The sequence below is a fragment of the Thunnus albacares genome, chromosome 1 (assembly GCF_914725855.1).
Source record: "Thunnus albacares chromosome 1, fThuAlb1.1, whole genome shotgun sequence".
Classification (NCBI taxonomy): Eukaryota; Metazoa; Chordata; class Actinopteri; order Scombriformes; family Scombridae; genus Thunnus; species Thunnus albacares.
In genome coordinates this window covers 9,863,536-9,890,176 of record NC_058106.1, presented here as the reverse complement: position 1 = coordinate 9,890,176, position 26,641 = coordinate 9,863,536, and the positions used below count along the sequence as shown (strand labels likewise).

Below are 26,641 nucleotides of genomic sequence, written 5' to 3'. Positions count from 1 at the left end.
CAGAGCTCATCTGACATCCAGGACTCCCCCTAATGGTAAGTTCAAAGTTATTGTTTTAGAACGTTCCTGCTGTAAGAAACAAACATGCATTTAAAAAATCTGCTCTTAAATCTTTCATCTGAACACTGCATTGTGTAAATTACTAATATCTTTTTTTTCATTTGAAACTGTGACCAATGCACCATCATGGGTGACTCATTACATTACAATGTATCAGTGTTCTTGCTCACTCTTCTGGTACTTTTTTTTTGTGCCCGTTAGACAAATGACACATATCACTTATGCCATAATGAATTGATTACAACTGCATTGTAAAACAGAGGAGACTGATAAACATATTTTTTTATGGTTTGCCATTGCTGAATCCTAACACTTAAAAGCTATCAAAAGACTGAACTGAAGTGAGGCTGCATGGGTTACATACACACTAACAACAAGAACACAAGACAGCATCTTCCATAGTACCTGCTGGTGTTTGATTATAAACTAACAGAGATTCATACCTGCTGCCTCACATGCAACATGCACTTTATTTCAGCAGTTTCCTGACCATTGCTACTCTAAAAAAGTATTTTAAATTGTGGTGGTGTTTTGGTATTTAAACAGCTGACAATGGATGCGGATATGAATATTTTGAGGGTTCCTAGTCACACACTCTCACTTTCAACAAGTCACTCAAACTAGGTCACTCACACTAATCTTTTATCAGTCAACTAAACTAAAACGAACTAAAACTGATCTACAGTATCTCTGAGTATGATTTTGTGTGTGTGTCTATGTAAAGTCCAGGTAGGTCTATGTGTGTGTATTTATGTATGTCCAGTATGTAGCCTATCTAATATAATGCTAATCTTGCCTTAATCAAACTGTGCCTGACTGTTTCAATGGAAACTCTATGTATGTAAAAATCTTCCATTGAGAACCGCAGAAGTCGAAACTTCCTCAGTTGCTGATTTTGACGTAACACCAACACAGAGCTCAGATAAGGGAAGAGCAGTGAAGCGAAGAGACGCACAGTAGTTGTCAAGCGACACCTCAGACCTTCAGAAAATGATGTTCCTATTTCTACCAGTATGTTTATTTTTATCAAGCCTCAACAGTTTGACAGAGGCGAACTCAACGTATTTACCAAGGATGATATTCACAGACAAAGGTAAGAGATGTTTCGCCTTTTCCTCACATTAATAGTTGCCTGTTAACATCGCGATACATGTCATTTGCACAAGAGAGAGCGGACAAGGACGGTGTTTAAAACTGTTGTACATGTTTTTTTCTGTTTAATATTAAACAGACATTTATAGCGTATAGGTTACATTATGGACCAGCTTTAAGTCCTTATAGTCGCGACATACAGCATCAGAAAAGAGCTGCATTGCCTCAGTTTAATCATCAAAATGCTCCTCTGGCAGTAACAGCAGTCTTTTGGCAGCTTCAAGCCCTTGGGTGGAAGATAGAGTAGTCTTTAATGTTTCCCTTTGAGTTTTAATTTTTTCCAACATTGTACAGTATTAACATCACTGACGCTATTTGCTGACTACGTGGTTACACGCACAAACTTTAAAGTCATAACTGCCATAAGAATAGATCCTATTAATGCTTTGTAAAGCAATCAGAGATTAATATCAGATTTTACTGTCACCATCAACTCATTAACCAGTCGCTTACCATCAAAGTCACTGTAAGAATATTATGGAAATATCACAACTAACACCAAGTATGAAAAACTATGTACACATGAACAAGAAGATAAAATTAATTAACCTGAATTAAACCAATGTGGGGAAGTTGTTATGTCACTGTGTCACTCACAATGGGTCTTTTTTTTTTTATTTTTTTTACATAATGTCACAGTAGAAAAAGCACAGGTGTAAATAATAAAATGACTGATGGCTGAATTCCATTTAGCTGCTTCATTTCCAGGGTGCTGATATTGTTAATGCTGGCTCACTGTCACACTGTCATGTCTTAAACTTGAAAAGTACAGAGCTATGGTTAATAGAATGAATAAATATGATTATATGATTAATAAATTAATAAAAACCTGAACCTTGGATCATAAAGTAATGTAGCACTGATAACTAGTGTGAAACACAACGAACAGTCTCCCATGTTCACAAGTCCTCTGACTCTGCTGACGTGTTTGTATTTTTTGTATTTTGTATTTTTTGCTGACTAGCAAAATCAATCTGACACCTCTTGCATTTTACTGGGAGTCACTGTTCAACCTACATGCTTTTAAACATGTTTTCATTTGCACTGCTGTGTATGGGTCCTGTCTGTTGATGAAGATCGAGCCAGTATTTCTGCAAACAAGAAAAACCTGATTGTTCGTGCCTGATAGAGCATGAGACTTACACACATTCAAGAGTGCTATCTCCAACCAGGAGAGGAGAGAAAAAATTAGAAATGAAAGAACACAAAGTAAGAAAACCTAAATGTAAACATGGAATGAATAATAAGTAATAAATAAGTAAATAAGTAAATTTATTAATCAAAATATTCTACTGGATCTGAAAGGAGATAGATAATAAATACATATTGTTGAAAGACAGACGTTAAATTAAACTAATGACTTAAAGCCGAGCCCAGCCCACTGTGCCTGAGGCAGGATCAGGCCTAGGTGGTAAGCCAGTATGTAACCTCTGGGAAATCTCTGCCAGGTCAAACTAAGGCCATTCCCTTCCCATGTAAAAAAACAATGCTGCTGTCAACTCTGCCAAGGAGCCAAAGAGTACTGTTTCATCAAAAGTGGATTTAAAGATCGGAAGGCATTCATCTTATCGTCTTATGTGAGACATGAAGCAAACAAGGCACGTTCTTCATATCTGTCATTGTCAGACTTCAAGCCTTTGTGGCTATGAATGGACAGCTAATTTTAGAGAAGATATTCTGCACCAAGTGAGCAAGGTTCAGCACACCTCACCAGTGATTTTAGTGAGAAGAACATAGATGGTTGTCATTCATATTGTGCTTTTACTGTGCTAGACAAGACATTGTACAGGCACAGTGAAAACAAAGAGTCTCAATAAGGGAACCTTTCTTGAAATTATTAATTCAATTTGCAGCTATAATCCAATCTATCTAGTCTATCTGTTATGGGTTTTTTCTGTTTTATATGGTTGTAAATTGAATATATCTGGTTTTATGACTTTTGGTTGGGCAAAACAAGCAATTTGAAGGTATCATTGTGGGCTGGAGAGATTGCAGTGGGCATTAGGATGACATTTGTGGGTTTGAGTGAAATGTCTTGGTAACTCTGGGATGGACTTTAATGAAATTTGGTACAGACATCCATGTCCCTCTCAGGAGGAATTATAATAACTTTAGTGATTCTTGCTCTTTTCACCTGCCGCCGTCATCAGGTCAGATTTTTTGATTCGCCCAGCTTTGTTTTACGGCTTCAAACCTGTAAAACTTAGGACATTCTCATCAGCCTCAGCTGTACTTTGTGTTTAGTGCTAATTAGCAAATGTTAGCTGGCTAATAAGTAAGATGGTAAACAATATACCTGTTAATCATAGGCCTATCTCTGGCTTGTCGACTTGAGTTTTACTTGTGACACCCAATAATATCAGGACCCACTGATCACATTTCTGGCAATGCTACTGATCACAATAAGAGTCAAATTAAACTTTCAAAATACACAAACTCTTGTTATCAGTAACTCTCAGAATACTTACACAGAGAACACATTTACAGGAAGATACAAATGTACACGTACACCAAAACAAGTTAAGTTGTCACACGATTTCAATGTTGTTTTATTGTAGAGTCGACAATGAAAAGGTTTCAATTACCTGGACAAGATACACCTGTACATATTCTCATGGAAGGAGACATTGTAACAGTTGTTGGACAAACACACCTGAATTCATTCAACTTTCAAGACCCTAAGAAGGTAATGAGTATTTCTGATAAGGTTTGATTACAAAGGCCATCTCAAGCAAACATCTTGTGTCAGTTAATCAAATTACAGAAAAGTGATAGTCCTATGTTTTTTCTCTTCACAGGCTCCTGTGAAGAAGAGGGTGTTGTGGGAAGAATGCAATCAAGCTGCACAAACAGTGAGCACAGATCAGAGCAGTTGGAGTATTGGTTGGATCATAACTGATTGTTAAATACTCCTTAAATTCTTGTTCTTGTCTTTTAGGATTGCATCTATAGCATCTATGTTGTCAACGAGATGGACAAGGCCAACCAAGTGTTTGTGTGTGGAACCAATGGCAAGGAAACGTTGTGCTGTAACATGGTAGGATACTGCAGAGATGTTATTGATATGTTACAGAGAATTGTACCTTTTTGCAGTGGAGCTGGAGTTTTTTTTTAAAATCTCTACCTGTAATATAGTGCTTGTTAAAAGCACCAAATGTAAAAGCTGACAGAGAAATGCAGGGACATTTTAAAGATCCAGTAAATAACATTGAGCCTCACTGGATGTCAGCAAACAACTATTTGCTATGTAAAGATATAGTGGAGTAATGGCGACCTGAGCAGTGAATGAAGTCACACTCCCTCTGTGTGTGTTGTTATCCGAGCTTCTCTGTTCTTTGTTTTGGTGGCTGCACTGGCCGCATTTGCATGTTAGCAGTATATATGTATAACAGTACACTAAAATATGTTTCTGAAAACATTTGAGGTGAGAAATAGGCAATGCACTAACAGAATATTGATCCATGTTTGATCAGCACTGCCTAGTTTGACAGTTTGATCTGAGTTTCATGAGTTATCAGCTTTCTTTTTCTTTTCTTTTTTCAACTTTATTGAGTAAATGACACACGTTTGTTTTGATCTGAGATGTTGGTGCTATAGTGCGACATCTAGTGGCTGAATTTCATGTATTGCAACTTTAAGACCTTTTGTGTTTCATTATAGATGCAGATCGAGCAGCAAGCCGAGTGTGTTCCCTCTAAAAATTTGGGGGAAATAAAAAGAAGCATAAAGGACTTTGTCATAAAGAAAGGCGAACCATCTGCTCTTGGTGAGGGATGTTTTTGTACTCATGGGATTATTTTTAAATTTCCTGATGACTTTTTCTTGCTTTCTGATTCACCAGTTTTCTGTGGTTTATTCAGCACTGCTAACCCGCTTCATATTTTACTCAGCCCTACACTTCCTACAGTGTCTCTACTGTGTGATGTCTTATCTGTCTGTTGCATTTCATAATGGAAATTACTTCCTCTACTTTGCTCTAATTGCTTATAATGAGATGGCACTGATGCTTCCTGCTTTTACCTGCCATTCTTTGTGCATCACTCAAGATTCCAGTTTCTCCGATTGAATTACAGGTATCAAATCCTCTACAGACACATTATGTCTCTCACAAAAGATGTAGGCCTACTTATGGACAAGCAGTTTTTAACTAATACTGACAGGAAAAACTGGTGTCTGGGACATGAAAGTTGAACTGATAGTTGCTGCAAACCAAAAGCACTGTGATGCATCTATGATACCTTTTAAAATTGCAATTGTTTGTTTTCTTCTTCTTTCCAGAATCTTCGGAAGATGCAGCTCTCTATGTTACATATTCCGGATCTCAAGAGAATGTTGGCATCCACAAGTTTGGGAAAAACAGAGTTAGACCAACAATCCACGATAAAGGTATTAATATGGAGATTGACTGGTTTTCTGTTAAGACCTGAAAGGTTTCTTTAGTTAAATGATGTTACCTTAAATGTTATTTATGTCCCAAGGCTGTAGAGACAACTTATTTCTTTGTTTTTCTGTCTTTAGAGCAGCACTATGTGGGTTTGGTGCTCAGCAAACGGAGAGAAGATGAGTCACAGAACAAAGTTTATGCCTTCTATAAGGAGAAAAACAAGGACACAGGCTTGTACAGTGAGAAGTGGCTGCCTTTTGTGACCCAGGTTTGCATGGTAAGGCCTGCAAAATCACAGTTTCAGATTAAATACCTGTCACAACATATTAGCAAGATTATATGAATAAAAACTATATAATTTGCAGCTTTTAGTAGCTGCTTGATTATTGCATGTGCATTTTTAAGGAGAAATCGGTTCTTCCAGTGATTGTCCTTTGGCTGTGTGTTGTGTCTAGGCAGATATTGGTGGGCCCAAGAACAACCTGCAGTTTAGCTGGACGTCCCAGATGAATGCCAGGCTTTTCTGTGGAGACCCTGACAGCAGACAGCACTTCTCTGAGCTGGTAGATGTGGCTACTGTGCATGCAGACCGGTGGCAGGATACGAGGGTTTATGCACTCTTTAGAAATGAATGGTAAGACTCCATTATCATTCATGCATTCCAGCAAGGGAGGAAATGATATTTAAATGTCTCACTCAGGTAAAAACAGTGTGAGTTTCATCAGATAAACAAGTCTGACTCAAATTGCTTGTGCTTTTTCCAAAGATATAATCCAAAACTTGACTGATGGCCTATTTTGGCAAAATTCTTGGACTTTTCAGCATCATGTGATTAAAGTCAACCACAAGAATGTGATATGAAGTCCATAATGACTTGGCTGTTGTTATGTCTCCATGTAAAACAGCAGAGTCACATGTTATGTCCATCCGTAAAACCAAACCTAAATATGTGACCACACACCATCACGAGATGGGAATAAAGACAAATACAAATAAGAGCATACACAGAAGTACAACAAGAGAAAGTGAAGTCTTCAGATGAAAAAAATGGGCAAACCATCACAGATCATCTATGTGCTTTGAAGATTATGATGATGAGGTGTTTGCTTCTCTTTTTACTTGTTTGAACAGATGATGCTTTCTTTTTGCTTCCTCTTAGTTTTTTTGGGCAAAGTATTTTGTTCCTCCCTCTAAACTTAACCTTGTCTGCTCAGCCTTTTTTCACTGTTTTTTTTAACAGCATGGCTTAAATCTTTGCTGACCTCAGAGCAGTTTCTTGTTGTTGTTACTGCAGATGGTTCAGTATAGACCTGCTGACCACTATGTTTCTCTGCAGGGGTATGAGCGCTGTGTGTCCCTACAAGATACAAGACATTGACAATGTCTTCACAAACTCTGCATTCAAAGGCCTCAGCACTGTCGGCCAGAAGGTCAGGCCTAGGGAGGTATGTTTCATTCAAATACATTTGAAGTGAAAAATGTTACAACTAGTCTTGTCACAAAACAATTTCTGGCTTCAGAGTCCAGCTTCAATAATACTATGGCCATGATCTTAATTGTAGTTACAATCATAAATTGATGTTTCAGCACACCTTAAAGATGGCATTGAGGCACCAGAATAGCTGTGTTTCTCACTATTTCTTCAATAAACATTTTCCCAAATTCGGCTTAACATAATTATCAGTTTCAGCCTCAAAGTCATAATTGCTGTCATGAAAATACAACATAACTGCAATATTACTGTCTTGCATTTTAAAGTCATTGTGTGTTTATTTTGAGAATTCCAGACTTTTGCACCCTCTAGTGGTAGTAAAATGTCCTAAGTGCATCTTATCCGATACTTTTATGTATTTATAAAATTTTAGCAAATTTAGTTCTGTCTGACACAAGAGAAAGAGTCTACTTCCCTCATTAATTGCTGTACAACTAAAACTCTTCTTTCTTCCAGTGTGTTACAGATAGCACAAAGATTCCTATAGACATCCTGGGGATAATCAAGCAGACCTCAGAGATGGAGGATTGGGTCCAGCCTGCGGAAAAGTCTCGCCCACTTCTGATTAATCATCACAGCTACACTCACATCTATGCTGACAGTTCGCAGCACAAGAGGAACAATTCCCACCCGGTCCTGTTTCTGTCTCTAAGTGAGTACTACAGTAACATGAATCAGGGAAGTTGATACTAATAATAGTGCACTGTGCTCTTTATTTTTGCATGTTGGAGAATGATTACACACACTGGTTAAAAGCCCTTAACTAGTTTGTTATATTGAGGGAAAGCATTTGAAAATATGTTCAATTCCACATGGTGTAATGGCTTTGATGTCTTCCATTACTGCAGCACTGAATACTAAATTCTAGTATTTGGCTGGAAAAACGCCTGCAGACACTTGTAGCAGCACAGAACTGAATAAGACTGGCTCGTAGCCTGCAGTGTAGGTGGACAGTGCAGGACATAACAAATAGAGCAAAATACTTGTACTTTATTCAGTCCGAGATGAAACAAATGATAGATTTGTTAAGAGTGGAAATCACAACAAATGATTTTTGGGCCACAAGCCCTTACTTGTCTTTTGTTTCTGGGTTGTGAATCAACGTAGGGAGAAGTATTACAGATTAGTAGATAGGAAGTAATAAGGACATGGCACAATTCACCTTCTAGGCTTGTTGTAGCAGGTGTGTGACGTGACTCCTTGCGGTGTCAAACGCAAGTGTTTCCTGTTTGGATCTCACACCTTGCTGGCTTTAACTTGTAAACTGAACAACAAATGAAATGAAACAATGAAACAATTTGAAATGCATTGGTACATGGCACAAGTTTGCTCGGACTGAGTACCAAAACTCCCAGATTTTAATCTTTTCCTGAAAATGATGCCATTCTATCCCGTGGATGTAATTTAGCGTTACTTGGCCTCTTAAAAATCTACCTGTCTGCGTGTGTTTTCATATGACTAAACAACTGACTGACCTCCAGATAACCAAGAACCAGGCCTTCAGTTTTGATTTAAGGCTAGCTGTTATTTCCCAATAATAGAAATGCATCATGTGAAGTTATCTTGTGGTGTTTCATCTTATATGATTTATATGATGTGTCACTGTATTCTTTATTGCACTTTGTCCTAGATGACAACACATTTACAATCCATTAAAGTCAAACTGAAATTTGAATTAACCTTACTTTCTTTTTGGAAGGAAATACAAACTATAATGATACAGTGCATATTTTTTCTAATTTTCAAAAGAGATCTTATCAATTGTCTGTAAAGATTCTCATCCATCTAGGCCATGTTATATCAGCCAGCTGCCCGTCTGGATATCAACAATTAGCGATTTAAACATTCACCATCTGGGAGTATCCATCCAGCCCTTGAGTTTGTATTCAATTTGGACAGTGGAAATTAGTTAGCCTAGCTTGCTAACATTAGCACTCATTCCCCCCAGAAGTTACTTTTATCCATGTTATTCAACACCTGCTTCATTGGCAGCTGCTACACACGATCAAGCATTAGCTGTTTTCTATTTTCCTTTTAGTCATTTCAATTTTGAGCCATACATATACAACACCAAGGAGATACAATATATACAGTAGCAACTTTAATTTCAGTTCTACTTCAAAAAGTTAGGGAGCTCTATAATTACATTGTTCATCACCATCACCATCTTTTCAGCTCCAAGCTCTCACTAGCAGGACTGAAGACTGTTGAAACATTTGAACATTTTCCAGTGTTAAAGGGCAGGACACATGGCATATGGCTCATTTTTACAGTACCAGTCAAAAGTTTGGACACACTATGGGAAAGTGTGTCCAAACCTTTGACTGATAATGTAAATATGATAACAACCTACAGCGGATATAGCCTATAGCCTCTAAGTAAGTGCAAATTCACCTACTGAGCATTCGAGACTGTTATATAATGCCACACCAACTGGCAGAGTCTGAGTAGCCAAAACAGTCCTAAATTCACTTCAGACTTTTTTCAGTTTTAAATCATAAATACCCTATCCAGCAGTAACTGCTAATATGAGAGAGGTGATTTTGGTGTGTTTAGACATGTTTTTGGTATTTAGTCATTTTCCTTCCTCCCTCCTTTGTCTATAAATAGAGAATGCAGTTCACAAGGTCACACAGAATAAAAGTCAGGCCTTCGTCATCGCTGAGTACAGACCTTTCAAGCACAGAGACCACATCCCCAGAATCATCCTTCGCCCCTCCACTGTGAGTAATAAGTAGCTTTTTCCCCACCTCGACACCATCATGGTGGGAGTATGGAAGAGTTTTATTTATTGCAATTGTGTATTGAGAGTTAAACGAAAATGGTTCTTAAAAGGTTGGAAATTTTTTGTATGCAATCTAAACTTATCCCAGAATACTGGTAATACTACTTAGCTACTTTTAATAAAAAGGTCAATAATGGACCATTACTTTAGAAAGCATGTGTACTGTGTATTCTTTACAGAGTAAGCTGTATGTAAGCTCCAAAAGTGAACTGGTCCAACTGGACGTAGCGAACTGTGCCCAGTATGGAGACACCTGCGAGGGATGTATCTTAGCCAGAGACCCCTACTGCGGCTGGAACGGCACACACTGCAGCCCTGAGACAAAGTAAGACCTACGATCCTCTACCTGGAAACCTTTAAACTTAATCATACCTGCCAACATTCATGGGGGTGGATGAAGTGAAAGGTAACGTTTTACTCAAGTTGACGAAAACTACGCTCATTACTGTAAAGCTAATAGCCGGGAAAAACGGGAGTGTTGGCAGGTCTGAACTAAATATCCAAATATACGTTCTTTAGTTGCAGCATTGTAACACGCATACCAAAAATGTCTTGTGGAGTTTTCTTGTTAACCAACAAAAGCTATATTTACATTCACTGCTTCTGACCAAAAGGCATTTTGTGTTTATCCTTGAGTTCTAACTGATGTGTTGAATGCGTTACCTCACCCATAATACAATTTCAAAGGTGATTTTTAAAATATTTTAAATCATGCATATTAACATCCATGTTTGATAGCTTGTTCTTCTTCACTGGGTTTCTTGGTGTTGAATTTCTTGGCTTTCCCGCCACCAACTGTCGATCAGCAGAACAACGTGAAAGTGGCAGCATGAATGTGTTTTGCAACGCCTGAGTGCTTTTGTGAATGTTTGTACATCCGTGCGTGTGTGCATGATACCAACAAAACAGGGACCCGCCTGTGAAAACATTGCTCCACAGCACTACTAGTGGTCAAAAATCCCACAGGATACCTTTAATTTATACATAATAATATGCTAAGAATATACCACATGATCCTCCAAACTTGCCCACAGTGTGTACAGTGTTTCATAATCAGTGACTTGTGTCATCAGTCTAGTTTAATGTGGTCTAGCCTGCTACAGCTGACTCACTGCAGACTGCACCTGCTCTGATGATGATAATTCATGTTATGTAAATACTTAAGCACTTAATCAATACTGTCGTTGTGCCAGTGAGGAGTGTCTGAGTTCCAGTGTAAAGATTGCTGGTTTCATGATCATGTGATGTGGCCGTCAGGAATTTTGGCAGCTAAACAAAAGTCATATGATTGCAGTCACTTGACTTAAGCAAGGTCCACTGTGTGTTACATTGTGATTGTTGTAAAGTACCACAACTCAGAACTGCCATTGTTGTTTATTACAACAAATTCTCATTATGACAAGACATGTTTTTCATTTTTATGAGAAAAAAATGTGATGGATTTTTAACAGTACAGCAAACTTTATCTCTTGGGGAATATATAACGTTTAAAAAGTGTGTTTATCTCTTGAGGAAATAAAAGTAAAATATATCTCATCCTGTTTAGCCACTTACTGTTCAGAAAGAAAGTCTGATCAAGTCTGATAATAAAAGGGCGTCATCATAACAAGAAATGAGAACTTTATAATTAGTACAATAGTTTTGTGCAGCTGCCAGAGACACAAACTTCTAATAGTGTGATCACAAATTGACTTGTAAACCTAAAGGGCAACTCCACTGTAAAGGAAGCAACATTTGTGACAAGAAAGGCTCTCACCTAAAACTATGAGAATGAGCCAGAATGAGACTCAGTATGTGATTTGTGTGTAGGTGTGTGTAGTTGTGTGGAAGTGTACCGTAACCCATATCCACACCTAAAACCACCTATTTTACTAAAGATGAATTTATCTGCACACACTCTCTGTGATGTGGTTGATGACTTTCCTCCCCAACTACAGTGAAACAGAGGTGTTTTTTGTACAAAGGCAACCATGATTCATAATTTGTTCATTGGCTTGGTTGGGAGGAAATGATCGTAATATCAGTCATGGATCATATTGCCCACACATAGAGAGACTGACTAAGAATGACAATGATAGGAGTGTATTGTTGCTCTGAGTAATAGTTTTTTTAGCCTTCTAGGGCATGGGTTCACTACATAAATGTGGAAATCAACACTATTATCCATTACAGAGGAATGCAGATGAATGCAAATATTGAAACCATTCAGTTTCATTTAAATTCTTCAGATTCCTTGTTGTTTCCAAAAATAACCTCTATACATGTTACCTAAAATGTTTTAAAAGTAAAAAGCCTGCCAGAAAGTCAGACCAGAAAGTCTGGCCAGAAAGTACACCTAAAATAGATTTCCTGAACTTTGTTGTTAACTTGTTCTTATTAGTGCTTGTACTCTGCGTTGCGTGTTCACACTGCATGTTAATTACGCTGTTGTTGTCAGTTAAGTCTTGTAAGTTTCAGTAAAGTCTAAGTAGCTTGGTGAGAGGGGATTGCGTATTCTGCATCAAAATGTATTTGAATGTCAAAAGCACTTTCATGGGCTGCTGACATTGTAGGTTTAAGTACATTTAATTCTCTTGAATGTGTGTGCATAAGGGTGGGGAGTTTTTATTACTTGCTGTAGTCTCTAACACTCACTATGTGTGTCATGTGACTGATATATCTTTCTAACCCGGATGTATCGTTCCTTTCACAGGGACACAATGCAGGATGTGGATGAGGGGAACCATAATAAATGCAGTTCTCCGTCAAAGGTTCAGCTCCCTGGCAAAGGTATGAGGATATTTATGAGTTTACTACATGAAAAGTCCAATCTGTGATTGCTTAAGACCTTATGAATTATATAACAGAGAGGTTCGACATGCTGTTTACAGTGTACTGAAAAACAAGAAGTTGCTGTGGTCTCAGCTGGTCATAAATAGCACTTTTAATAGTTCTTAGCATCAGCATATTTACTGCATTTAAAGATAAGGGTGAGGGCCGCACATAGGCTCCATTATTCTCTTAGACACAACAAAAACAGGCTTTAAAACAATTTATTCAGCCAACAATAGTTATATGGTTCTAATAACATACCATTATAGATAAAAACAACCTTAATATCTTATTGTTTATCCCCACCATAAATGACTAAATACAACTTCAAAGTCTGTCTGCCTTACAGTTCACATACAGCTCACCTGCCTACTCGCAGGTCTTTTCATACTGGACTTGTGACGGTGCATCAGTTAATTTATGGCTACAGAACAGACACATCCAGGAAGAATCTTAAAGTCTGCTGTATTATTTGCTGAGTGGACTGATCTTTAGTGAACTGAATAGATGATGACAGGAACTGCTCTGTATGGCCTTGAAAGACACCTTGCACATAAGGGATGTTGATCCCTGACAGGCAGATGTCTTCCAAATATGAGCTAACAACTGCTGCGAGCTCATGTTAGCGAGTGGTCTTAAGCAAAGCACAGAGTCTGCATATATGTAAAAGATGTGTATTTGTAACAAATAAAAGCTGGGTTTTATTTTATTTCCCTTTAATCAAGTTCAAGTTCATTCAAGTTCTCTCTCTCATTTCTACACAATGCTGTTGAACCAGATGCAGCAGAACAGGTCTCCATTGGGACAGCATTGATAATAGGCAAACATGCTATGCAAATAAAACAGCATAAAGTCAAATATACATGTAAAACATGCTGGACATAATATCTAAGTATAGACTGAGCTCAACCTGTTTTACTACCTGTTTTACTGTGTACAGTAAGGCAGTAAAGCTGCCAGGTTTGGGAGAGGTGTCTGCTCGTATGAGATCATCAGGTTTGGACAAGGCTGCCTACAGCACCAAATATTGAATTTGAATTTAGTGGTTCACTTGTTATGTTTTTGCCTTAAAAGTAGCAATCCCCATTACTACAGCCACAGCATCGTATCTCAGTAGTCATCACGTTCTGCCGAGACACACTTCCTGTAATGTGGTGTCCATACTGGTGTGAACTCTTATCATTTTTACCACACGCCTCAAGTGATATGGGACACTAGCAAGCACAGCACTTCTTAGAAGCGTGTGATATCTTGCTTAGCATGCAATAAGGTTTTTCTCATGTTGTGTCAGTGACACAGTGACTGTTGCTCATGACATTTGCTCTGTGGTCGCACACAATGTTGTGCTGCTGGTAAACTGCTTGTAAAACTGTTACGATCAGTATTATCAGCTGACAGAGCTTTACAACGTCTTCATTGTTTTCTTGCATGGAAACTTAACTGTTCTGGTTGACTCTCAACAATCTCATCAGTAGCATTTTTGGCTGCAGCAGGCAGCTGTTCACTGAAAAAGCTCTAAAAACCCACTTTGCACTACCTGTCCACCACTGCACAGCGGACAGAAGAAGTTAGCCAGTGAACACAATGGAGCATCTAGCAGCTATTGAGCAGATATTCCCTCAGGAGTTGATGGAGACCAAGACAGAGCTAAAAGCAGAGGTAGCATTGGACTTACATTAATGAAGTAGCTAGACTCCAAATGAATGCTAATGAAGAGAGGAGATGTTTGACATCTGGGGTTAAGAAATACGTCACCTTCCATGCAAATTCTTTCCCAGTTCTTTGTTCCATTTTGCCTTATTAGTTCCAACTTTAATTTCATATTTTCCCTGCAGAATTTTAAACACAGCGTCTGCTATGGTTTTGTATTGCCCCTAGTAGTTTGTCACAATATATTTCAGAAGGGGGTGAATACTCTGTCTAGATTTGTCTGTTTGTCCTTGTACTCAGTGTACATTTGCCAGAATCCTGTCAACCCATGTTTATCCCATGTTTTGAAAACAGTATCTGTTGTATTGGGTATGAACAGTGGATCTTTTGTGATGTGGGATGGACAGGTGTGAGACACCTGCAGGTTGTGGTTGTATTTTGGATTGTTATTCTATAGTCTAATATTTGACTGAGAAGTTTTAACAGTCGCCGATTTTTCAGCGAAAGTAGCTTAGAGAAAAATAATTCCCTCCTTTGGCGGCTCCATAGCGTACAACAATGTATTTTCATTCCTAACTTAAAGTAGAGTCTCTTTCATCATTTTCTGCAAAGATTGTTCATCTCAAATTTTTAAATCAATTTTAATCAGATCTCCCTTCACCATCATTTTTCAGTTATTTTACTTGCCTGACAAAATAAAAGACCATTCTACATCCTGAAACCCCTCCTACATACAATACAGGATGTCCTCTTTCACCTATAATTTACTGGTACACTCCAAATGTGTAAAAGCTAAGAGATCATTTCATTTATCTTATCTAAATGAAATGATTGTTTGATTGCTTCAATAAACCTACGGACACGGACACAAGTGCCTTCCAGGCACTTGTGTCCGTGCCACGCTATGCAAGCTTTCCACGCTATGCAATTGTAATAAGAAACCTCCATGGTTAAATAAAGGTTAAATAAACAAAGCAAATTAAATCTCCCTTAAAGTTTGACCTTGTTGTGTTCTTTTCTCAGCATTCAGACGTGACAAGGCTGAGGACAGCGTAACAATTCCCTCAGAGTCCAAGTATTTCCTCCGGTGCCCGGTGACTTCTCACCATGCCCAGTATTTCTGGCAACATGGTGAAAAACAAGTATCCTGCAGCATGAGAGATCAGCAGTGCCTTCTTCTGATCGACAGTATGGGTCCTGAGCAGGTGGGGACTTACACATGTAAGTCAGAGGAGATGGGCTACCGCAAAGACCTTGCACAGTACCAACTACAGCTGGGGAGTGGATCGGCAGGCCGTTCATCAAGCCCGCTGGTTTGGGTTTGTCTGATGGTGGCGCTGATCAAGAGTGTGCCCTGCTGGTCATGAGTAAATATTATGATATGATTCCAATGAAAGGTGACAGACGATGATATTGAATCATCATCCAACCCTACTTATGTGAGGGCTGCAACATTAGGTCTAAATGAATTTGTTACAAATTATGACACAATCACAATTTTTTCCTTTAATTTAACTAACAAAATTACATTTTTTTAAGTGCAGTGGCAATTGTTGATGACAACAAGTATTTTAATTTGGCTAACAATCTGCTTCATTGATTGTGGAAATTGAAATTTATTTAACGTCTATCCTACTTGATTAGTTGTAAAATGTCAAATGTTCCCCTCTTAACATATGCAAATCCTTTGACCCTTTTGACCCGTGTCTTGTTAGCATAATTTAAGTTAAAACATATCTTCCTGATTTACTGTATCTATGTTTCTTGATAACTATGTTCTATATGTGTTCAATGCAAATTATTATTTTTTTAGGTTTCTCTGGGATTTTGCTTTTAATAAGTTTCCAAAATTCAGTGTAAAATGGGAGTAGACAACTATGGTTTGTCTCATGTATTGTTATTATTATTATTATACAAGTCACAGATGGCAGACAAAAAGACTGGATAAAAGATATCATATTGTCTTCTTGCTTGTTTTGTACGACACCAGGAAAATTTGACATATAAATATTATTATGAATTGAAAGTAATATAAATAAATGTGTTTGATAATTTAACTTTTGAATTTTGTTAAGGTGCCGTACAAATTGAGCAAGAGCCATCGTTGGATTAATAATATGTGTAGAGAAACATTTTCTCTAAATCTAAACCTTGTTGACTGTTATCTGTTAATCTAAGAACCTTTTGCGGAAGCGAGTCTAGTGATCATCTATCAGGAAACCAGACGCTTTGCTGGAAATGTAATTATACTACATGAACTAGGGCAAGCTAGCAGCATGTAAGAAATCCACGTTGAATGGTGTTAAGTATGCTAAAACCAGATTTATACATGTCAAACAGAAAGCTGACTCACTCCTGCAGTATGATTCTTACAGCATGATGCATTTCAGTTCTAACTTACTGCAAGTGTTTGCACCCATTTCCTTTAATGTGAACTTTCAGAAGAGAGGCGTGAACTTGCTGCAATTTCCTCTTTCACATCGTGTCCTACCTCAGATTTGGTTAACAGGCTTTAGGCTTCAACAGCCTGCACTCTGAACCACTTTCTGTTAGTCAAGACTGTGAGACAAATTCTCTTAAAACTACAGATTGTGACATAGTGCTTGTGTTGAAAATGCAGTTGAGACTTCTATTTTTCCAGCCATGCCTATATTTGGTCAGTATGGTGTCTGAATTGGAAGAACAGAGTTGTGATCCTTGGTGACTGTGTAATTTGTTGCCACTTAAACATATGATCTAGTTCATTGCACCTTATCGCTTTCAGTCAGAGCTTAAGCACTTTATTTTGGGAATGTTTAATGTGATTGTGTGACGTTTAATGTTACTTATAGTGTTTAACCAAATCACACACATCTCTATCATTGTCATGATGGGCAGTTTGAAAAAGCTATCAAAATCAACACAGCAGAAGCAATCTTTTTATGATTTCTTCCTCCTTGCCAAAACCTGGTGACTACATTCCCCACAGTGCAACTTGTGTTATGCTCTTAGTGGATAATGTAGCCTGGAAGGGCTAACCTGAAGCAGAGCTGGGCAGCAGGCTACAGAGGTTCTGGTAACGTCACTTCTTTCTAACGCCACACCTCCTCACCTTTTTTAAAAGTTTGAGACTTGTAGTCTTCAGCTCCTTCCGCTGCCTTCAGTGACATCAGCTGAGGGAATTTCTCAGATTTTACACAGCTCCCATAAAAATCTTTTTCATTTTCGTAGTGATACTTCCCAAAACTTTTAAACAGACTGTGATGCGTGAAAATGGTTCAGTTCCCCTTTAACATGTTGCTTCAGTGTTTTTTTAGAACCATAATGAATCAAAGTTCCTCTTTGATAATTATAGCTCAGGAAACACTCAAGGGAATAAAGGTTGAGAGAAAAATGGGGCAAAAATCCAAATCAATTGCTGATTACCCATCAAAGTAATTACTAAAACCACTGATTTGTAAAACTACAGAGACTTACTTACCCAGACTAGTATCTAATCATGAAGATAGTTCTGGCTGCATGTGCTCAGGTCTAATACATCTGTATCTCAGATCTTGGTGCTGCTCACTTCAAAGCATATTGAATGTACATTTCCAAAAAAAATGTAAATTGTTACACATGCTGTAAATAGAATATCATTTTGATGCACCAGCTATTTTTTCCAGTATTGCTAATGACATCCAACACTGGGCAGACATCAGTATGCAGTGAAAAGCTGATTGTTTTGGATGTTGTTTCGATCTTAACCCTTTTTATCTGTACACATGAACTTTACACTGATAAATATATTTTTGTATGTTAAGAAAAATGGATCTTTAAATCATGTATCTGTGTGTATGTGCATTCTTCTTTTTTCGTACTGGTGTATATATAAAATGCAAATCTGTTATTTAAATGTCATCCTGGGGTTTACGGTAACTAGTAATATTCTACTGGTTAATGTTCTCTGAACTGACTAGGTCATCAGATAGGGAATTACAATATCACACTATGTGCACCACTTCCCTTTCACAGGAACTAGCTTCCACACATATGACGAGAAAAAGACACTTTTAGTTTTGAGGTCACATCGACAGTCTCCATTAGTTTGGCCCCAGTAATGTAAAAGGACTGACACTATAACTGGTGGTAAAATAAATAATAATTGAAGAGAAGACAGATTTCAACTTGCATTGTGACATTTCCTGAGTGTGATGTGTCACCCACATATCACTTTAAGGTGTGACGGGGGAGGGGAAGCTTTCATGCAAATCCCCCTTGCTTAACGTTATCTACGTATTGGCACTTCCCAACCCTGAGTGACTCAGAAAAAGCCCAAGGTGGTAGTGAAGTAACACATTTCAATAATTAAGCCTAGGGGTGGCATTTCGTGTTTGGGAACTTGTTTAACTGACGTAACACAAACCTGCCTATGGACATTAGTAAAAAGTGTAAGTTTGTTTGAACCACCTTACTGGAAGAACACTTTAAAAAGATATGAAAATGCTTCTGGGAGAAAAATGCTTCTAATCTTTGTGTTGCAGCAAACAGCAAATGTGAGATAAACAGAAATGGGTGTGTTATGTGGTGTTCTCAGAAGCCAGATGTTGTTTCAAAGAAGAAGTAAAACAAACACACATGGATTAAGATATAAAGTAAAACTTTATCATGACATACAAGTTTAAAGCCCTGAGAACCATATCTTTATATTACTAATATGAACAAAACTGAATGTGTGAAAACCACTTTGGAAAAGTGCTCCTCTTAAATACAATCAGCACAAACCAGTTTTTACAAGCATTCATGTGTTTTGTCCTATTTTTTGTTTGCTTTAATCAAAGAGAAAACTATAATATAAGTAATATCATTATTATCATGTCCATACTAATAATAATAATAACAGTACAAAAATATGCACAAACCCCACAGTTCAATTAATATACGGAGCATTGTACAAGCCAAAAACAACAACATAAAATTGATAAATGAGGTATTCGATAACCACTTGCATATGCGCCTGTTTTTACACAGATCAGGTTAGTTTTTAAACAATTTAAAACTGAATTAACTCCAAAATCATCTGAGAGACAAAAGCTTCTGCAGACTTCCAACTTCACAGCTTCCTGAGTGACGAGACCTTGCCTGCAGTTACTGACGACAAAAATCAAAAATGCAACACCAAAACCAAAGTCAGTCTTAAGTAGCATTCAGCCAAGTGACCGCAGCTTCCGTCAGTACTCGCCCCTCAATGTAGCTTCAACATCAAACTCAACAGTGACTGCAGCCCACTGCCCTGAGGTATTGTGGTATGACGAGGTAGGGGGGTCTCTAATAGACACACACACACACACACACACAACACTTCATTTATACTCAACCACACAAACACACACACACACAGCAAGTCAGGTTACAGGAGTCTGGAGGGTCATGAAGCCGTCAGAGGGTTGCTAGTTTAAAGCCCAGAGATCAGAGAGGAGAAGTCGTGAGTGACCAACCCTCAGCACTTCCCACTCCACTGAAATTGTATGAATGTAAAGGAGGTTGATGCTGGAAATATTCCCCTTTTAATAAATGTTAAAAACAAAACAAAAAATAAAGTTATCAACACTCATGTCTGAGCTGTCAAATATATCTGTGTGGGCTGCAACGCAAGCTTCTCCCCTTTACCTGGTGGTGGTGCCACCTGCAGTTTCTTTAATGGTATTACTGTGTGTTTAGATGAGACACTACACTGCACCCATGAACTGAACTTGCTCTCACACACACACTCACACATGTACATACAAAGGCAGTGAAGCTACACTATCAAACAGTCATTGCTTAGACTAAGCAGATGAAACAGAAAGCTTGGACTTGAAAACAAGAAAATGTTTTAGTAACACAGCCTAAATGATCAAGCTTAATAGTTACTAAAAAGGTCCACCAGGAAAAAAAAAAAAAAAAATTCAGAACAAATAAATAGCAAAACTCTGTTGTTAACACAACAACTGGTGTCTCAACATCTGATTGATTTGTTTCCCAAAAAAAGAGATTACTCTCCAAAGGTTTAAGCTCGAAGAAAGAGAGACATTTCCCAGCCAGTCGAGTAGTGAAACCTGCACTGGCCGGTTCTCACCAGCAACTACTTTAAGGCGGCATCTACAATTCTCACGTTTATAAAATACAGTTATGTGTCATACAGGGTTCTGAAGGGTACACCAAAGGACTAACGGCACCGTCCTCAAAGTCCTCCACTCCCTCAACTGTGATCTGCACTGCAAAACGTCTGCAACATCTGACACGTAATGGCTAAAGTACAGTCTACTAAAAGCAACAAGGCTGCCCAACTCTGATCACACTGGGCTTTAAGAGGTCTCTAAACAGTTAAAAAGCCCCACATTCAACACAGATAAAGCTAGAAAATTCATTTGTGGTATTTCAAAATGCTAAAAGTTTACTTTAAAGGGAGAAAAATACCTGATACCTTTCTGGATTTATCGGGAAGTTGGTTTTTAAATAAAAAGGGCCAGATTTGTGGGCCTCTGTCCACACTGGCTGAAGTGGCTCACGTCCACAGTGGGTGGTGGAGAGTGTTAAGATTTAATTAGGGGGCTAGCTCAAGAATGCCACAGCAACAGGCGCTACTGCTCTTGATGGCAGGATTTAAATATATATACTAATAGCCTTTAAAACATGTCATCTAATAAGATTTTGAGTCTTTAAATCCAGTTTTTCTTGAATCAAGCAAGAAAAGGATAATGAACTGAATTCACTGAAACAGATATTCCCACTTATTTCCTGAAACTGGTGAATTTACCTCATCTAAAGATATTTTCACTTGCTTCAAGAAAACCCTCAAAATCAAATTAAATGAGATGTATCATTTTAATTGCCACCCACTGAGCCACCTGCTGGTGTGGGCGGGATTGTACAAGGATCCTTCAAGAGGAGCGACTGGGCTAGTCTTTGGTATCTAGCTGTGCAATAACCAGAGGCTAACGTGGACCAGAGGATCAAGGTGTTAAAACACTGGTCACATGATTGTACACATGCATATCATTTCGCCGCTGTCGTGAAAAACGTTAACTGCGATTTTTGGTGTTCGCAGTCAAATTTAAGCTTTACGTGGTCGTTTGTTTTTATGTTTTTTGACCTCTGCGACCTTGAGTCCTGTTAACAATTCTACAAATACAAGTGTCAGTGTCTTATCCTCTTCCCTGAGGAAAAAAAAAAAGCAGATATATCACTCTTTTCAGACAACATCTCAAAAAAAAAAAAAAGAAAAAAAAAAAAAAAAAGAAGAAAACGGAAGCAAGCATAAAACAAGTTCTACAAGTAAATGCAGGAGAGAGATAGAAAGCCCATCCCAGTTCTGTTTGTCCCCAAAATCCACCAGCAGTGTGTCAGTACGTTCTTGTCGGTTTCGGTTCAGGTAGGATTTCCATCATGGGTTCAGGCGTCAAGTCTCGATGGCTTTGCAGCCGTATGAGGTATGTAGTAGCTCTCCTTTTGAGAGAGTCCGATGAGGTATTCTTAAACATCATGTAGACTTGTGCATTCTTCAGTTGTGAATCCTTTTTTTTTTTTTCTTCTTTAAATTAACAGTGATTCCTTGCAGTTGTCACATTGCTTCCTGAGAGAGACGCCCTCCAGAGCTGAGAGGCCGGTATGAGGTCTGAGAGACTATGTATTGATGATGACGCTGTTGGGATTGACATTCAACTCTGCGGCTGCAGCTGGAGGAAGGATGCGCAAACAAAATGGAGGACAACAAACTCAAACCTGATTCTGTAGCTCTCTGTTAGATAGGTGGGAACTGGGAGGTAAAATGATCTCAGGGTCTGCTAGGCCTGCAGGAGGTGGATTAGAGTTGCTGTTTCTCCAAAAATTGTGCGCTACTTGTTTAAAAACAGCTTGTGCAGACCTGCAAGACGTTGAAGTTTCTCTCTGGACATAAAAAAAAATCCCACACGTTGCTAATTTGTTTGGTGACATCACGTCCACATTGGGAGGTTTGTGTACATTTTTAACCTTCCAGCCATTCTAATGGACTTTACATGATCTGAACTGAGGGCGGAGTGATGAAATTAGGTATTTAGTGTGCTGATCTACAGCATCCCATCATTGACCAGTTTGAGTTCAGTGAGAGGCTACAGCATGTTAAAGAAACCTGAGCGGCCCAGGTTGGAGGCCTGTTTTTTTTTTTTATGAGGTGGGTGCTCTGTACACGAGGTTCCACTGGTGAGAGATACCCGACTTCCCCTGATTGCAACTAGGTCAAAAAAAGAATACAAAAATAAAGTTGATTCAGGTTAAATATACTACAGCTCCTGAGGTAAAGACACAACTGCAGGTTACTTGATTTGAGGTATGTAAAAAGAGAAAAACTAAAAACAAAATCATTCTAAAACACAAAATCAAAAAGACAACAAAATGGCAACAAACAAACAAAATGTCCTAAGATAAAACTTTTCAAGTTCAGTTGTGACTACACCTGTCAGTGGGCTTTGGCTGACTTGATTGTGTTTAGCATGTACATTGGGATTGTATGTGTAGGTTATGTGTCTGTATGTGTATGATTGTGTGTGTTTGTGGTGTGGTGTGCGTATGTACTTGTATGTTGATTAAAATGCATAGCTGTGCGTTTGGGCACGTGTTGTCATATTATATTCTCGGGCTCTGTGTTCATGATTGGACAGCCAAGAGGTTGACAGGGTCGATGAGGTATTTGTTGTGCAACAGTTTGTTATTCTTATCGGTTTCTCATTGTACTGTATATTCATGCTGGGCCTCCCGGTGGAAGAGAGGCCTGGGGAACAGGTACAAGGGGCAGACTGAGTTAGGGTGACCCGCTGGGAGCCGGCTCAGCCGAGCCAGGACCCTTGGAGGAGGAGGAGGACGTGGGGCTGAGGGTCTGAGCCAGGGGTGCAGAGAAGCCAAAGCTAGAGCTGGTTCCAGCAGGGGAGGCTGAAGCAGCAGCAGCTGACACAGCGGGCCCCAGGGCCCCTCCAGACTTCTGGGCAAACAGGGTTCCTGTAGGAAGACGGGGGACATCAAATTAGTTAAAAACCTGAAAAAAGAAATGGTGGTGGAGGCTGTAGGCCAAAAATCCTCATAACAAACTTCTTAACTTGGAAAAATTACACATTACACTGAATGGAAGTAAAGGGCTCTCAACATTGTTATTATTTATCAATCATATGTGACATTTAATCACTCTTTCCCCGTACACACCTGAATAGATTGTGCCATTGACCTCCACTGAGACAGTGATGCTGGCATTTCCATTGGTTGAGATGCTCAGAGACATGTCCTGCTGCTTCTCATCTGAAAATACACAGAAATAATTGTTAAATGGTAAGTTTTTTGTGTATTTTGTATTTTAGGAAATAATTTTGATGTTTTGTGTTCCAACATTATACATGCATTATACATTTCCCCCTTAAGCAGTACCTGTAATATATTTAGATCTGCTTATTCAGAAATAGTGGGCTTACAAATGCTGATTCCAAAAGTCCCTCAACCAAATACTGACTTCAAAGCAGTTACAAGGTTCATTCAATTTTGTAGAAAAATGTTGATTTAAAGAAAACAATGTTCAGAGAATACTGTCAAGTTCTTGTTTTTGTTGAAATGAGATGTGGCAAACCTGTTAAGTACAACAAGTTCCTCTTGTGATATAAAACACACTGAATGTGAAACATTTTCAGGTTCTTTTAACATAATCTTGATAAACGTGGCATCTCTGACCTCTGGTGGTGATGGCGGGGGCTCCCAGGCGCAAGTTCATGGGCATTTGGGAAGCCATGGCCAGCAGGTTGTGTTGGAAAGCCTGCTGCATCAGGCGCTGCTGCTCTTCTGCAAGACGAGCCATCTTCCTCTCTGGCCCCTCTCCTCCGCTGGTCTCCAGTTTTTCTCTCAGCTGCTCCAGCGTGGCGGCTCGTGCCAAGCCTGCAACCTGCTGCTGACCCAGGGTCAATGCCATAGGGGGCCTTGCTGCCATGATGGAGGCGGTCAGGTCATCTGGAACAGAGAAATGGACAGATAGTTTAATGCAATGCTAATTATTCATTAGTCCAAGAATCTGAATATATCCTCACATTAAATGAAACAGAATTTTCCTATCAGTAAGAGAAACGTTGTATAATTTTACTTAATTTGCAACTTGGAAAGTGCAAAGACGATACAGATCTCTAAGGAAATCAGTTTGAATGAAAAGTTCAGTTTTTGCACAAAGAATTTCATAAAAGACTTCTAAAACTTTGAATTTGTCACTTTTAGTTCTAAATAAAATAAGTGATTGTAGTGGTAATGAACTGCAGAGACCACCAGCGTTTTAAATAGTGGCACAATGTTCAAGCAATCTCTATTTAGTATAACTTCCATTAAAATGAAACCATTCTTTATTCTGCTGATGGACCCCCTGACCCCTCTTCTAGATCCCCTGTTAGTTCCCATAACCCCACTTTTAAAACCACAGATTTAGGACAGACAGAGCTGATCTTGAGCATGCAAAACAGTTTAACACCAACATCGATTGGGTCAGCAAAACCATGTGACATCCTACATGAAAACACCGAGTGAGTGAGGAGTAAAATACAGTGCATTTTACAAGTCAACATGGATAGTGTGGGGGTCTATGGCGGAGTCACATTCCAGCCAAGTCAAAGTGACATCAGATAGCAGACAGCAGGGTAATGACAGTTATCAACAGGATCCTACTGATGTGGGCTCAAGGCTTCCAATTTCATAAAGTGTCCCCCGGCGTGGGAACCATGTTATTAATCAGTAGTAAAGGTGAGGGCTCTCAGCAGCCTGAGGCAGAATTGGTTCACACATGGACTCTTAAAACACCTGGACGGACAACACTCACATTGGGGCACGCACTTACTCACAAAGTCATATAAAACCATAAAGATGCCCGCCCGCACACACACACACACACACACACACACACACACTAACGACGGGACACAGCGGAGACAAGGAAGGTCATTGTACTCAATGTAATAAACACATGTAATAACACATTCTTGTACCAACATTCCTGTGCACACACTTGACAAAAAAGGGAACAAGCTACTATGATGAAAAAAAAAAGACATTTTAATGTACTATCAGGGCCTATAAATGTCTTTCAACTGCTTTGTAATCATGTTGATACTGAAAAAGCCTCCATAAACGTTTAACTATAACCTTATCTGTAAGTACTGTTCCATCCATGCCTTTATAGATTGCAATGACTAGATGTAGTTTCTGTCAATTGCGACAGAGGGCAGTATATCTCTATAAATACTTCACAGTCTCAACATGTCTCAAACTGGAACACTCCAGTTTGACCAGTGTACTGAGGCTCCAGTCTTTGAAGTAAACATTTACCCAGTTTAATAAAACCTTCATAAATCCATAAAAAAGGGTTTCTGAGCATATTTTTTTTCCAGCAACACCCTTCTTCATTCTTAACAGCTACACACGTGTAAATCTGTGAAAAGCCTGTTTGCTTGTGGGCAGAAAATGTTTTAGAGGATAATAACCCTGCATAGCATAAACTTATTTTTCCCATATTTTCATTTGTGGCATAAAGATTACACTCCTCTTTAGGCAGCCACAAGTTTGTGAGTATTTTCAAAACATAAATCATACTAAGTATAAAGTGTAAAACTCATATACACACAATGGCTTCATTAGACATAAATGTGAGTTTCGTACATATAGCTCAATGTTTCCCTGATAATGATTGCAGAGTAGAAGTCATAGCTGAACCAAAAGTTCATAAATCATCTAGTCAATCACATTTTATTCACACCATCAGAAGTCTCTGTGCCACAGTTCCTCTGCAACTGACATCTAAGGTGCCTACCTTTCTTCAGAGAGGGTCCTGGTGAGGCCTGCAAGCCGTTGAGGGCCCCTGAGGTCCCTGCCCCCAGAGCCGAAAGGTGCATCTTGGGAGGTGAGAGGATGCGGGGAGCTGTGCTAGGAGAAGGAGAGAAGCGGAAGAGGCTGCTGCTGTAGCTTGGACGACGACCCTCACGTCGGTTACTGTCGATGGCGGCCTGAAGCTCACCTGGGGAGCTGAGGCCTTTCCTCTCGCACTCATATGGGTACAGGTATTTCATGTACCTTAAAAGAAAAACACACACACACACACACACACACACACACAAATCAATACATCAGATCACCACAAGTTTACAAAATATAAGAAAAGCTTTTTTTTTTAATCTACTTTTAGGACACACATGTAAAAACCCTGCTAGAAAGTTGGTTATGTAAATACAAGGTCAAGAAATCAGGTTTCTCTAGTAGATACCTAGCTGTGTCAGCCACTTTTCTCTAATCCTATACACTTATTATAGCAACCAGGTCC

General features: G+C 38.8%; 2 protein-coding genes across 3 annotated transcripts in view; one reads left to right on the top strand and one right to left on the bottom strand.

Moving 5' to 3' along the window:
• The first annotated feature begins 822 nt into the window (after nt 1–822).
• Nucleotides 823–18,208, top strand: LOC122996798 (semaphorin-7A-like). The gene is made up of 14 exons (XM_044372531.1): nt 823–1,153; nt 3,771–3,898; nt 4,011–4,064; nt 4,151–4,249; nt 4,873–4,978; nt 5,491–5,598; nt 5,731–5,873; nt 6,052–6,230; nt 6,933–7,041; nt 7,545–7,740; nt 9,699–9,811; nt 10,053–10,198; nt 12,566–12,642; nt 15,358–18,208. Exons 1-14 carry the CDS (start codon nt 1,051–1,053, stop codon nt 15,699–15,701), a joined length of 1,905 nt encoding a protein of 634 aa, XP_044228466.1. The 5' UTR covers nt 823–1,050; the 3' UTR covers nt 15,702–18,208.
• A 727-nt stretch (nt 18,209–18,935) lies between these two features.
• LOC122996686 (AT-rich interactive domain-containing protein 3B-like) overlaps nt 18,936–26,641 on the bottom strand; it is a 54,431-nt gene continuing 46,725 nt past the window's right edge. For both annotated transcript variants that reach the window (XM_044372314.1, XM_044372400.1), the window contains exons 6-9: nt 26,135–26,394; nt 24,025–24,297; nt 23,509–23,601; nt 18,936–23,307 (exon numbers count right to left, since the gene is read on the bottom strand). In XM_044372314.1, coding sequence (XP_044228249.1) covers nt 23,114–23,307; nt 23,509–23,601; nt 24,025–24,297; nt 26,135–26,394 — 820 coding nt within the window. In that variant the 3' untranslated portion in view covers nt 18,936–23,113. The remainder of the gene's footprint in view (nt 23,308–23,508; nt 23,602–24,024; nt 24,298–26,134; nt 26,395–26,641) is intronic.

Coding starts and splice junctions, on each gene's coding strand:
- LOC122996798 (XM_044372531.1), top strand. CDS start 1,051: ATGATGTTCCTATTTCTACCAGTATGTTTATTTTTATCAAGCCTCAAC. Junction 4,250..4,872: donor AAACGTTGTGCTGTAACATG/GTAGGATACTGC, acceptor GTTTCATTATAG/ATGCAGATCGAGCAGCAAGC. Junction 9,812..10,052: donor TCATCCTTCGCCCCTCCACT/GTGAGTAATAAG, acceptor TATTCTTTACAG/AGTAAGCTGTATGTAAGCTC.